This window comes from Platalea leucorodia (genome assembly GCF_965183815.1).
Source record: "Platalea leucorodia genome assembly, chromosome: 4".
Classification (NCBI taxonomy): domain Eukaryota; kingdom Metazoa; phylum Chordata; class Aves; order Pelecaniformes; family Threskiornithidae; genus Platalea; species Platalea leucorodia.
Window position 1 is genome coordinate 9,780,024 of NC_138826.1, and position 13,505 is coordinate 9,793,528.

Here is a 13,505-nt window from a genome sequence, read left to right on the forward strand (position 1 = left end):
CTTGTAGGATGCTACTCACGTTTGCATCAGCTGGGGTTCCATAACATCAATGAAAAATCGTTCCCGCACAGCTTTTGCCATAGCAACAGCAGCAGTCTGAAACAAAAGTACAAAATGGTATGTCTCAAACTCAAAAGCTAAGAAACAACTGGAACTACTTATTTGCTGAATATATTTGTATGATATGTAAACATTTCAAACCTTTTGTGCTTCTTTGATGAGTTGATCACAGTAGTCAAACCATGAAAGAAACGAAATCAATGCTCTTTTCCCTGGAAAAGCAGATGCATCTTCTTTGTGGCTATAGGAATCCAAACTAGAGAACACAGGGAAAAATACTTATTTAGTCTACAAGTAATTGAAGAATCTTGGACTTTATTCTTACTGAACTTAACAGAATAATTAACGGTCTACTTGCAAAGAAGTGAACCTTAAAATAGTTTTTTCTGCCAGTCTCTACTAATCTGGCAGTGCTATTATTACACAGGTTTTCAGTGGCATGCTAAAGGATACATAGTATGTACAGCAGAAGAACTCTCTTTCGTTAAGTATTTCTTGAGTCGGAAGGGAAAACTGATCACCTAGCCTGTTCTCCCAGGAAACACAGACCACAGAAACTGAATCAATAACTCCTGTAGTCAGAGAACCATAAAATGAAGGCAATTGTTCTTCTCTACTCTGTAAGCGACCTCAATCAAGTCCACCAAAACCACAGTGTATACCTGAACCAGATTGTATCTTTCAGAAAAAAACATGCATCCCAATTTAAAGGCTCCACAGAATAACAAATTCATCATTTTCTTTGGTAAAGCAGTCCAATAATTATTTATCCCACTATTCAAAGTTGTGGTTTTTTCCCTTCTAACTTCAAACTCCAACCACCAGAAATTTTTTTAGTTATTTTGCATATACCTATTTTTTGTCTCAGTACTAATAGATCATGAGCAATTGATAATAATGAAGGCAGAGCGGGGAAGCGAAATGTTTTGAGAATCTAGCATGCAAGCAGTTAGGGTAACTGGCATGTATCTTTTGCTTCATGCTGATGAGTTATGCAGTAACTCTTTCCTTCTTCTTTTCTACTGCAAAAATTTTGCAACAACAGCCTGTTATCAAAGACACCCTTCCTGCCCCCTGCAGCAGCTTACAGCGTTCACTGTGTACAGTGCAAAGTTTTTGTTTCCTAAATCCTTAACGTCCGAACAAGAAAATAATTTGTACCTGATACTGCAGCTACACCACTACAAATTGCTAACATAGTTCAGTGGAAAAACCTGCCCCCTGAGGAATCTCTGCAAGGGACTGGCAGCCAAACCTGGCCCCATGTCAGAAATCACGGGTACACTGGACGCCCAAAGTTGTACCACTATGCTGCAGCTGGGATCTCAGCTCTGCTCTTGAGACTTTAGCATGGGGGTGTGAATATTTTACACATCTTATCTACCTATAGAAAATTAGTTTCAGGGAGGGGTGTAAAGTCACCTTGGGTATTAAATACAAAAATAAAATTCTTACCCCCAGTTAATTGCCTCCACTGTTTCAATGTCTAAGGGATCCAGTGACTGAGGCAGGGCTTTGTAGAGGGTGGCCAGCCTGTCTGTCAACAATTCACATAAACAAGTGCTTTGAGTCAGGCACTTGGCAGCTGCTGGTTCTGGCAAACTCACCAAAAGCATGAGGCCTTCACAGGCCTTCACTGCTATCCGTCCGTCCTGGCAGAAGGGCATGGAAGAATTAATCAGAAGGTGAATGAAGCTCACTTAAATCACGAAGCAAACATCTCCCAAATAAAACCTCTCCATTCCCCCACAGTGAGTGAATGCATTTATTTTTGTTGCCTTTCCAGTGATTACAATTTATTTCTACTGAATTTGGATAGTACAAAATAAAGAATCTCACATGTCAAATACTAAGAATGCAATGGCAACCTTCAGACTGACAGACCAGTGCTGTAGGTCAGCTTAAGACCAAGATGTTAGACAATGTAAACTATCAATTAACAATAATAAGGTGTACCGGTAGATTTGGTTTTCTGCTCTCAACACTGCTGTAGCAATTATAGGCTTACCCAACCCCCCTCTTAGTTTTCTGAAGGAATCTGAGTATGAATTCAAGGATGGAGCTGGGTAAGACATACAGCAGTTGTTTTTAAAAGAAATCAAACCCCTAGAGATAGCCCAGTGCCTTTACAAAAAAAGTGGGTTTGGTTAAGTCAGTACAATTGAAAGTAAATTTTTAAATATTCTCTTGTGATATATCTAACCTAATGATTATCCTATGTAGCTTGTCTGTGGAACATGCAGCATCCTATACAAATTGCTCAAAACCCACCTACATTACCATCAACAAACTTAATATTCATTTTCTAAAATAATATTTTAACTTTAATCTGAATCAGCAAAGAAAATTACCAATTTACAAAAACTGCCTGCGCAACAAGCCTTGTTTTACTATTTATAGTTAAAATACAGTGTGTACACACATGTATATTCACTCCCTCTGCCCACTTCACACAGCATCCAAACTATTTCACTTTACCACATTAAAAAGAACAAAAAAAAAACTCACGGGACTTTTAGTGAGGTTTAGTAGAGAATTCACTAAATTATAGTCTTGATTTGGACAAACAGTGGAGGACTCGGGCGATGATGTGACATTTAGTTCATCCAGACTGAAAGAGAGATCATCTGCCTGTTGCGGGAGGTCATCTTCCTTCTCCATTTGCTCCGCTCCAGCTGCACCAGGTGTTTCTTCAGGCTGAACGGGCTGTCCCGTGTCTGTTGTCAACAAGTCTTGGCCTTTTAGCATGTCTTCTGTGATTACGCTTGCTGATCCTTTGGAAGCCATTGCTTTTAACTTACTCTGCAAAGCATTTTGTTGGAATTACACAGTTGAAATTACTGTTCATCCTGAAGCAGAAATTTACTAAAAGCAAATTTTTCACATCAGCATTTGAAGTAGTTCTCTACAAGGCTGGATACAGTAACCATGTAGAATGTAATGGGTTGCGGGAGCGTGGGAGTTTTTAAACCTAGAACATTTTTTAATCTGCTTAAATTTCTCTTAAGCCCTGTACCATTTTGCTTGAAGGCTGAGTATGCCGTTTACAAAGAAATGGCACCTTTTACTCTCCACCACTTAAGGCACATATTCACTTGATTTGCCCACTATTTGATAGAAGTTTTTCATTTACCTTATGAGTGTACCTTTAGACCTTAGCACATACTAGAAAACATTCCTTTCTAGGTCAAGGCCTCAAATTCATCTAATGTCTGAAACACTATTTCTAGTTGGAGTCATACAATTAAATTCATTCTAAACTTCCTGAGATTTTATCTTCAAGAGGAAAGGGAAAAAAACTACTTTTATGACAGCAGAGTACTCTCAAGCTGTGTTTCTCATGAAGAAAAAGTTGAGTAGGTTGAAAGGACAGAAGATACTAGAAGCTAGCATTGGGCACTGGATACTGTAATAGATCACAGAGAACCTTCTCGGAAGCTACAAAGCATCTCTCCTTAGCCTGAAAGAAAGCAACCCATCTGTCTTCCCATAAATCTGTCTCCAGCACATAAAAAGACATTTAAATTTGTACTCTGTGATACCGAGAAGAAACTAGCAGCAAGGCAAGAATTCAGCATTCTTCTGGCGTAAGCACGGGTGAATAATACTTTATTAGAACCATAAATTAGACTTCAGAACAAGACATTTTTTCAAGTGAGTACAGTAGTGAGATTATAAATCCAAATGGTTTCCCTCCTCTATGACAACACCAAAATTATTAAAAATATATCTCAAGCATTAATAATTTAAAACAGTAACCATTTGGGGTTAATGGCGTTTAGTACATACAAACCAGCAGGGACTAACTACACGACAGTCTCAGGCAGCAAACTAGAGAACTGCTGTGAATGCTTGCTTGATTGATGTGCATTCTTTGTGGAAATTTGTACTGAATGTTGTGATATACTCATATAACCAATTCCCTGGAGAGGCAACCCAGTGGTAAAAGCGGCACACTGCATGCTATAAAATAAGTATGATTTTTGACTACGGTAGAAAAACTACTCCTTCAACATAGGGGGTTTTTTTACAGTGTGAAATGCATAAGGCTGCAAAGCAACCAAAATGTGTCTGTCTGAACCATGTCTGTTTATCCCTATATCTTCTAAAGTCCTCCAGTATCCTCCCATATATTTTATCAACACACAGGAATAGCTGAATCACAATGATGAGCCTGGCACATAAAGCAGAACTAAAGGCTGGAACTGCATTTCAATCCGGGATTATACACTGTTGCTGGCACTACTTGAGTAGCAGGAAGGGCTGTCAAAGAGAAAAGTTACTTTTTTCAAAAATTAGGTAACGTTTTGTAAAATACTTATTTTATCTTACACCAGCCTAATACCTCATGTCTGGACTCTTCTGTCATTTGAAAGGCCATAGTTTGTTTAGCTAAGGCATCGATGAGAAGACCTAATATATATAAATGTATAAATGCCCCTAGAAATTTGTCCATAGCCCATTACTCTTACATTGACAGGTGACACAAAGCAGTCTGTACACTGAACAACACATAGGCAGAGTTTTCGCGTGTTTTTAAGCTTCCTACTGTCTAATCATGCAATTCTGCAGCTTAGCTGCTCACCTGCCTCCTGCAAAGGTGCAAAACAGGATCCTGAATGACCTAATAGAAAAGGTTACATAAAACACACATTCAATGCTTTCTAGACAAAGTACTCCTCTAAGTCAATTCAGCATCAACAGAGAGCAGACAATATAAAAATACCTTTTTGTATTTTTGTGATATGCAACTATCAGAGTTTCAAAATCTGTGGTGGATCATGCCATGTCTAAGTTCAAATAGATTTAAAAATAATTCTGTGAAAAAATCAAGTGATATCACAGCTAATGACAATCTCTACTTAACTCATGGTGAGAAATATAAAGCTGGTAATTTGTAGTAATGAAAGTAGAAATTAATAGTGAAACTATTGTTCATTTTATAAAACGAAGGTACGACTTTCTAATGGACACTATCTTAGAACTTGTTTAAGGTCTCAAGAGCAGAAATTGAAACACAGAGAATCAAGTGTCCCTTTGCATGGAACAGTCAGTTGCAAGGAGTATCTCACATAAGATGGGATGAGATGAGATGGGGCAACTAAGGAATAAACAAGTAAGGAAAAACATGAGGTAACAAGTTTAGCATAAAATAATGACTGAGATAGAGATGATAAGTCAAACATTCCTATGTATGTTCTTTCTCTCTACACAAAACCAAGGAAAACTCAGTTTAAATAACAGAATAAATTAAAGACAAAATAAAATTAGTATATGGATTTTAAAGGTTTAAAAAAGTAGAATGCAGTTCTTCCAGTTCTTATTTCCACAACAAAAGTAACTTGCCCGAGAGATACAGTTATGCTATATAGCCTTATTGGTTAAGCAATATAGGTGAAAGATTTTACTAAAATACAAACAGCATTCTATCAATAAACTATTTGATGTGGAATCATACAGAGGAAATCCTGGCTTTGTACATACTCAGGTTTTTATGTTCATAACATACCATAGAAAATGATCAGGAAAAGTCAAAGAAGGAAGCAAAACTAACAGATACAAACAGACTGCTTTGCAGAGATGTATCTGCATTTCAGCTTATATGTGTTGGAAATTTGAGAGAGAAATGCTACACGGAATTCTGTAAATTTACCCTTTCATACATTTGAAGGTCAGAAACAGCTATCAAGCCACGACAATAGCACCTCTAAGAGGCATAGATGTGAACAACCAGAATATTCTATTCTAATAAAGGACAATTCTGCACCCCAAATACCTTATCTGGAAACAACTACCAGAAGTTGTAAAGACATATGCCTTAGGCTACGACATTTAGAATAATGTTGTGAAGGAAACAAGAGCTACAAGAAATGTTCTTCAGCTTGCCTGAACTCTATAGCCGGCATTTTGTGAAAACAGAGATCTCTGAAATTTGGAATCATCTGCTTTTCCATGTCTGATTTCTAATATTGTAATGTTACTATTTTGGGGAAGAACACTAATGTCTGACAAAACACTTGTGGTTCTTATGATTGGGGTTCTCAGGTTTGATTTCAAGGCATTATTTGAGTACAGGAGTCATTCAGAAGGTTCTTTTCAAACCATACAACTTACATAAATGACATTAAAAGTAATCCTGGTTTGGACTTCTACATATTCTGCATGTAATATATCTCAGTGCTTCTAATGCTTAAACACTAACTTTTCAATCCTTACACCATTTCTACTGCTTGTACAACTACAGTGGATACAATGGCAATCAGGGTTATATTTCATGAAGGTAAAAATAAACTGAAGATGCATTCTTTACTACTGACTTACAAGTGATATTCATATACTCAATGAAAAATAATGTATCTATCTTTGCAGTTTTACAGCCTCTGCTGTTACAGATCTTGTTTGTGGAAAGCTTGTAAAGTATTCCTGGAGGACACTATATCTACATCTTTTCACCTATGTATCACGCGCTTAATACATACTGTGTCACTATAGGAAACATCAAAGTGGGAGCACAAGGCATTTCTAAATGGACTTTTATAAATTAAACTTTTATATGCTCCTTCTAAATGGGAACAGAAAGGCAGTCTAGAAATTCTTTCTCCTCCCACTCTGATTTCATCAATGCCACATGTTAAGTCTGAAGAGGGAGTAAAGATATTTGGCTTTCTCACAGACAGAAAATAATGTCATATTGTAGATTGTGAGTTGGCACTGCGGCTAGACCATATGTGCCACTACCAAATAAGGGCCCAATCCTGCAGAACACTTAGCAACTTGCAAGTTTTCAATGCCCCATGCAATCTGTCCCTTAGTCTTTATTGGGCTGAAGACAAAATAACTTAAGAAATCCAAGGTTTCCCTCAGGCAGGTGTATTTGTGAGCCCTGAATGAAATTTTAGTAAAAATAATCAGATGTATCAAGTCTCTGGAATAAAAAAAAAACAAAAACCAACCTCCTAATATCACAGGAAAAAAATCACAGCGTGAATGAAAACTAAGCTATGAAGCACAATCTGATACCTCCAGTTCTCTATTGGATTTTGTCAGTGACACAGTAAATACACCTGGAAAATTTCGATTTGATTTACTCACCTCAAGGAAAAAGTTGACCAGGTATGGATCCTGTTTCAGCTTTGCACATACTATACAGAGAAACTGAATTTCTTCATTTTCTGTTGGTGTTGCCAGAACTTCACCACACAGCCTGATTAATTTCTGTCACATAAAGAAAAGTGAACAGTTAAGACAGGGAGTAAGTTAGAGCTTTTTCTAGGAATGATGGACTGAATTCTTTTTCTATATACATACTACAATGGCGTATGATTACTGACTTGAACATTTGCTCTAGATTTAGATTGCTATGAGCAAGATTTCTTTATTACTTATGACTTGCATTGCAGTGGCAGTTCAAAGCTCTAATCATAAATACATTAAAACTGATATTGCACTCAAGCAGTTCCTTTAACTCATTCAACAATGGAAGAATTAAAGATACCCTTACCTACAGCAGAGTAAGAGAAACTTGTCATACAAAAATATAGTTTACTTAAAATTTGAACAGTACCTGCACTGGCCTATGCACATTTATGTGGGGAAGAAGAGGTTGCCGTATTCTTCCAAGAAGTTTTGTATAAAAAGCCAAAACTTGCTGTTTCATTCCTGGAGGACACTGGAACAAAACCAGATGAACAATAACAAAAATATAACGAATGCGGAGAGAAACATAGATGCAAATTTGTCACTCAAAATGGCTAATTAAACAGCAATAATTAATCCAAAAGTATTTTTAAAAAAATCATCATCTGTTAACACATTACTTTTATCGATATTAACAGAGATCAACAAAAAATGTTGCATCTCATTACTGTTTTCTTTTTCAAATTATTCATTATTTCAGTCAATTGCTCTAGTGAAGACTTCAACCAATCTTTCCAGGAAATATTCCCTATCAATACAGTGATAAGGGGGAAATTAACTCTGAATTAATTAGCTACAGGTCAGCTGTCTTTTACGGTACTGTGCCACAAAATCCAGCAATTCAGTGAGTCAGTACATACAAATATATGATCATAAACTATAAACATCTTCACGTCTACAAAAGGTTTTTTAAATTCGTGAGCAATTAACCTTAGACAGATAAAGTGTTTATAAATGCATAGATGTTCCAGGACAAGAAAAAGCTGTTGTTTTCCCTGAGATTCAGCAGAATATAAATCACATTTATCTGTGGACCATCCAGACCATGTTCTACTGTCCCTCATGCACCATGTCACATGAAAGTACTTTCCTATCTCTATGAGATCTGATGGCTCGTGGTCCTTTATGTACCTTTGTTTCTAGCTAAATCCCCCCTGACTCTAACATGTTCTACCTCGTTAAAAAATATTGTTATTCCATAGGTTAATTTTAACCCACATTTCTCTCCTCTGGTTCACTGCACAGGTGAATGAAGCATGGGTGGCAACAGCCAGGAATGACAACTGCTTAACCTGGTTCTCCTTCCAAGGTAAATATCCCGAGATTATTAATCCCTAATTATCACTGAGTTGTCAAGCAATCCATTGAAAAGAATGCCAAAATGTGTCCCATCAGGGTGCATCTACAATAATGTAATAAGTCTAAGTGATTGCTGTGAAGGGATATTATTCTTTTTGCAACAGATCTTTGCAACATCTTGCAAGCACTGAACTGTGTGTTTACTTCAGATGTATCAACTCACAAGTGGCAAAGTATAAAGACAGGCTGTACAAGAATTACGTGTACAGGCATATTGGCATGAGTGCAAAAGGACTTCTCTCAACTCTTAGAAACATACTACTAATTACCCGCTTCACATATGTCTCCGCTTCATCTTGGTTTCTGGACAAAGTTTATAGATTACTGAACGAGCTGTATTTCTGAGCAAGTATTTTCAACACATCAGGTATCTTAACCTGATCGTAGGACAGCTCTGGCCCTTCCAGAGAAAGGAACATCCCACTCTCTGACAGCTAGTACCCTACATTTTCTATACATGTAAAACTGAGCAGATTAAAAACTCATGACAACGTGTAAAAGGCTGACTGAGAACGAAACCACGGAGAGCTCCATTTATCCTTGGAACAGCACACACCATGCTTTCCTAACTGCATCTGTTCCATAATGCAAAAAAGTTCTAGCACAAGGGCTGCCAAGTTAATTCACCCCGTGATCCATCCAACTCCATACATTTCAGCTCATAAGTCTGCCAAGAAAGACAGCAACACGAATGCACCAAGACCATGAAGCTAATTTCACTTGTGCCACAAACCAGACATGAGAAGAACCAGACAACATTGCCAAGGGCTGCATTCACACCAAAGACTCGGATGTGAAAGCTGTCTGGGGATCAGTTTAAATTAATGCTTTCTGACATGAAGTATCTCTGAGCAATAACTTATCACATTCAGAAAAATAAAACAAAATTTGTATTTGATACAGCACTTTTCACCCAAGAATCTCCCAACACTTAACAAAGGAGAGAGAGGGACAATACTGTCTTGCAGAAGCCAGAAAAATTCTAGACTGAACAGAAATGTTTCTCCTACTTCTAGCTTCACAGTCAATATTATCAGTGGCAAGTAACAGATCTCCGGGTTAGGCCCAGTCAGCATCTCACTGGTTGCCTCACTGTGATCACACTTGTAAAAGACAGTTATTTGTAACATACGCTAACAGCTAGTTTCTAGAGTTTAGTGTCCCACACTACCATCTACTGTAGAACTTCAGTCCCTATTACAATTAGGAGCTCACACAAAAGATAATCTGCTCTGCTGAGAAGTACATACATCAGCTTTTCCTAGTGTGTAGAGTGTCTCCAAAATCTTGTGATGTAGCAAATATTCCATACATGGTCCTGTTTCGCCTGATTCCCTCTCATTTTCTTCTTGAACTAGAATATCCAACATCTGTTCCAAGTGAGAAGGAATGTTGGTATCAGTCACAGGAGCTTTGTCATCTAAATAGAAGAGATGTGCAATTAAGAATGATTAAAATATTGTCCTCGCTTTTCTTAAGTTCAGTTCCAAATTTAAGATTTAAAAACATGACCACTCATTTAAAGAATCTTATATATATAGTACAAAAGTTTTTTAACATGTCTTAAATCTAATATTCAGAACCGAATCTGGAAATGTAAACTGGAATATGCATTAGGCAGATATCTAATCTTGCCATGAGGAAAAAGTAAAACACCAAATTTCAAAATATGCATTAATTACACAGTCAAAAAGGAAAACGTTTACAGCCAGAAACCATGCGTAGTGAGAGAAAGGTTCAGCTCTCAATCTTCCGGCTAGTATCCACCCTGTCTTGACAACTTCCTCTTATGACTCTTCACATAGTATTCTGAAATATATAAACAGCCTCTAAGATCAGCTTAATTTGCAGCTGATCAGTTCCTTTACAAACTAGGTAACAAAATAAATGGTTTTTCTAATGATAACAACAAAAAAACCCAAACTCTATGCTGTTTATTCTTCAAATTTTTTAGATTTGTTTTTTATACTTTCTGCATTAAGATAGCATTCAGTCAAACTTTATGAAGGAAAGGGTAAGACTCTGATTTCATTATACTAACGTCATGAAACTGCTGTGGATTTATGCCACTGGCAGTGGGAGCTGGCATTAACATGTTGTAGAGCACGTCCACATGTGGAGATCTTCCTGTTTATTTTTTTCAGCTAAATTCTACTTGAACACATATCCCACTAGGGAAATGGTTACTACTTCTTATGCAATAATTTAAAAATAACTGTCACTCGCATGCAAATGGCAACAAGATCACAAAGGAGAACTGCCTTAACAAAGTGTTTGGTCTCTGCCACAACCTCCAGTTAGCCTAGAGTGTTTTGCTTGAGTTTCCTAGACATAATTCTGCTCCCACTGCAGAGGACATAAATATATCCACTGAATGAAAACTTGTTTTTCACAAGACTTTTGGAAGTCTGGGAGAGAGGTCAGCTTTTATTCTGCACCACATAATCGCAGGTATCAGTTTTCCCCTACCACCCTGTCATTTCTACCTTAGGAAACATCACATAGCGTTCCAAAAGATGGGTATTTAGAACCAAGGGTTGAGTTTCAGCTTGTAAGAGTAAATATTGATATAAACAAGATCACCAGTCCCAGACACAAACACAGCTCCAATAGCTACTCTAGCAGAAATGCAGAACTAATAAGCTTGAGGAAAGCATGGTAACAATCACTTTCAAAACTTAATAGTTTAATAACTAGGACCAAAAATTAAAAATTTAAATGTTGCATAACTGTTGCAGGAAACCAGGGAAAAATTTAAGAAAAAGCAACTACAGCCGTATTTCATCAGAATACCCATTTTTTAGAAAAGCAGAATAAGGTCTGAATAAGTTTTAACGAACTGTGTTCTGAATCTGCTCACAAATTCACTTTTCAGAGCTATGTTATCAAAATAGCTTTCATGGAGACAAGACACTAAAGAAAAAATACCTAATACTAGCACACAGAATTCAGATATGTCTGGTAAAATCTATGACCACAAAATTACTTTTGTTAAAATCTTGGAAAGAAAAAGAAAATCCCTCATGCAAAACAATAAAAAGGATAACAGCAGGGACTACATTTCTGTAGTTGTCTGTTTAAACAGAATATGTGAAGATAGAAATTGGGTCAGATGTGAAAAGGTACAATCCCCTACATGGTACTCAGGAAAGAAGACCTTCTTCCCTCGATCGTTTTTCATGCCTACTTTTTAAGGGATGAATGGAGGTACACAGTATTTTTAATTACTCATTATTATTGTTGGTATTTTATTAAAAGACATGACTCATTTTAGTATTTCTTAATCTTTACTGTTTAACAACACTGCAATTGGGAATTCTAGTTTTCACAATAAAGAGACAAAACCAGAATGTTTTCTTGTTTTACCTGACGTCTCTATGTAGTAATGGGTGATTGCTTTCCAGTGGTAAACGAAATCTTCTTGTAATGGAAGAGAAGGTGCGAGCTGTGGGGAAAAAAAAAACAACAGACAAAAACCAGTTAGGAATAAAATAAACATATTTCCTCAGAGATTAAATTGAATTTTATCTTATATTTGCAAGTAAACTGCTGCAGACTAGTGTTACAATTCTTACTCTGTGCTCTTTTACCTTTAACAAGGGCTACATACATTATTCATGGCATGAGCCCCATGTCATACTGCCTAGCTTGTGAACATCAGTAATAATCTCTGTGATGTCTCTATGACCAATCTATTTGAAGCAACAAAAGCAATTGCTTATACAGCAAAGCAACACTAGAAATGTAGGTTTTAATTGTTTAGATCTCAGAGTTTTGTCCTGTAGGAAAAAATCATGTACTTTTACATCTTCTCTTGATCCCATCTTCCCTTTCTGTATGCACTGTTCTCCTCTCTCCCTCTGCTCCCTTAAAAATACTGATTAGCTGCTTCATGCAGTTTTTGCCGTGCCTTTTTTTCCTGTTAACCACAACTTTTAAAAAATCTTTGTTTCATGGTTTTTGCCCATCAGGCCCAACCCCAGAGTTTGACAGGTTGTTCTTTTTTTTAACAAATACATTTCTTATTTCATTTCTGAAAGAAAAGGAAGTTTCCTCTTTTCTGGAGGAATTTGGGATGGCCATTTGGGCGTGACTGGCATCCAGGAATAACATGCTGCAAGAACGAAACACAGCCTCCCACCCCGTCAACATCAGTACTGCTCCTTCCTCACCGAGCTTGAGAACTGGGTGCCCTGCAGCCCATTACACCATGGGCACAAGCAACTGCTACACCACAGGCAGCATGTGAAAAAAGAAGGACCACGATCATTTTACCACTCTGCTCTCCAAAGTGAGACTTGAGGCAAACACTGAATTTGTGACCACAATATAAAATGTTCAGAGCTGGTAAAATCAGGAATCCTATAGGGAAAACCCCCTCCACTCAACAGATCACATGAGAGTCTGTTGTTACTGAGGCCTAATCCTACTTGCTTGAGGCTTTTCTTGGACAATCAAGTCCTCAAATCATTCTTTTATAGGCAATCCCGAAATAAAGGATTATCACTTGACATGATGGTAGCAATGAGACCTGTGGGAAAACAGAAAGAATCCCATGTATAAGTTGGCCTGTCCATTTTGGAAGGATAAGGAGCTGAACCATCCCGACAAGCTATGGAGTCCAGTCCTTAACAGAATCACAGAGTGGCTGAGGCTGGAAGGGACCTCTGGAGATCATCTGGTCCAACCCCCCTGGCTCAAGCAGGGCCACCTAGAGCCGGTTGCCCAGGACCATGTCCAGACAGCTTTTGAATATCTCAAAGGATGGAGATTCCACAACCTCTCCAGGAACCTGTGCCAGGGCTCAGTCACCCTCACAATGAAAAAGTTTTCCCCCCAGAAGCTACAGATACCACATTTGAGATTAATAACTCTGAACTCCTCTACTG

At 37.5% G+C, this 13,505-nt stretch overlaps 1 protein-coding gene across 1 annotated transcript in view; it reads right to left on the reverse strand.

Moving 5' to 3' along the window:
• The window catches only part of FHIP2A (FHF complex subunit HOOK interacting protein 2A), a 37,302-nt gene that overhangs the window by 17,197 nt on the left and 6,600 nt on the right, over nucleotides 1-13,505 (reverse strand). The window contains exons 2-9 of the mRNA XM_082309772.1: nucleotides 11,983-12,061; nucleotides 9,867-10,036; nucleotides 7,625-7,729; nucleotides 7,153-7,275; nucleotides 2,569-2,862; nucleotides 1,516-1,712; nucleotides 202-316; nucleotides 20-96 (exon numbers count right to left, since the gene is read on the reverse strand). Of these exons, the coding sequence (XP_082165898.1) occupies nucleotides 20-96; nucleotides 202-316; nucleotides 1,516-1,712; nucleotides 2,569-2,862; nucleotides 7,153-7,275; nucleotides 7,625-7,729; nucleotides 9,867-10,036; nucleotides 11,983-12,061 (1,160 nt within the window). The remainder of the gene's footprint in view (nucleotides 1-19; nucleotides 97-201; nucleotides 317-1,515; nucleotides 1,713-2,568; nucleotides 2,863-7,152; nucleotides 7,276-7,624; nucleotides 7,730-9,866; nucleotides 10,037-11,982; nucleotides 12,062-13,505) is intronic.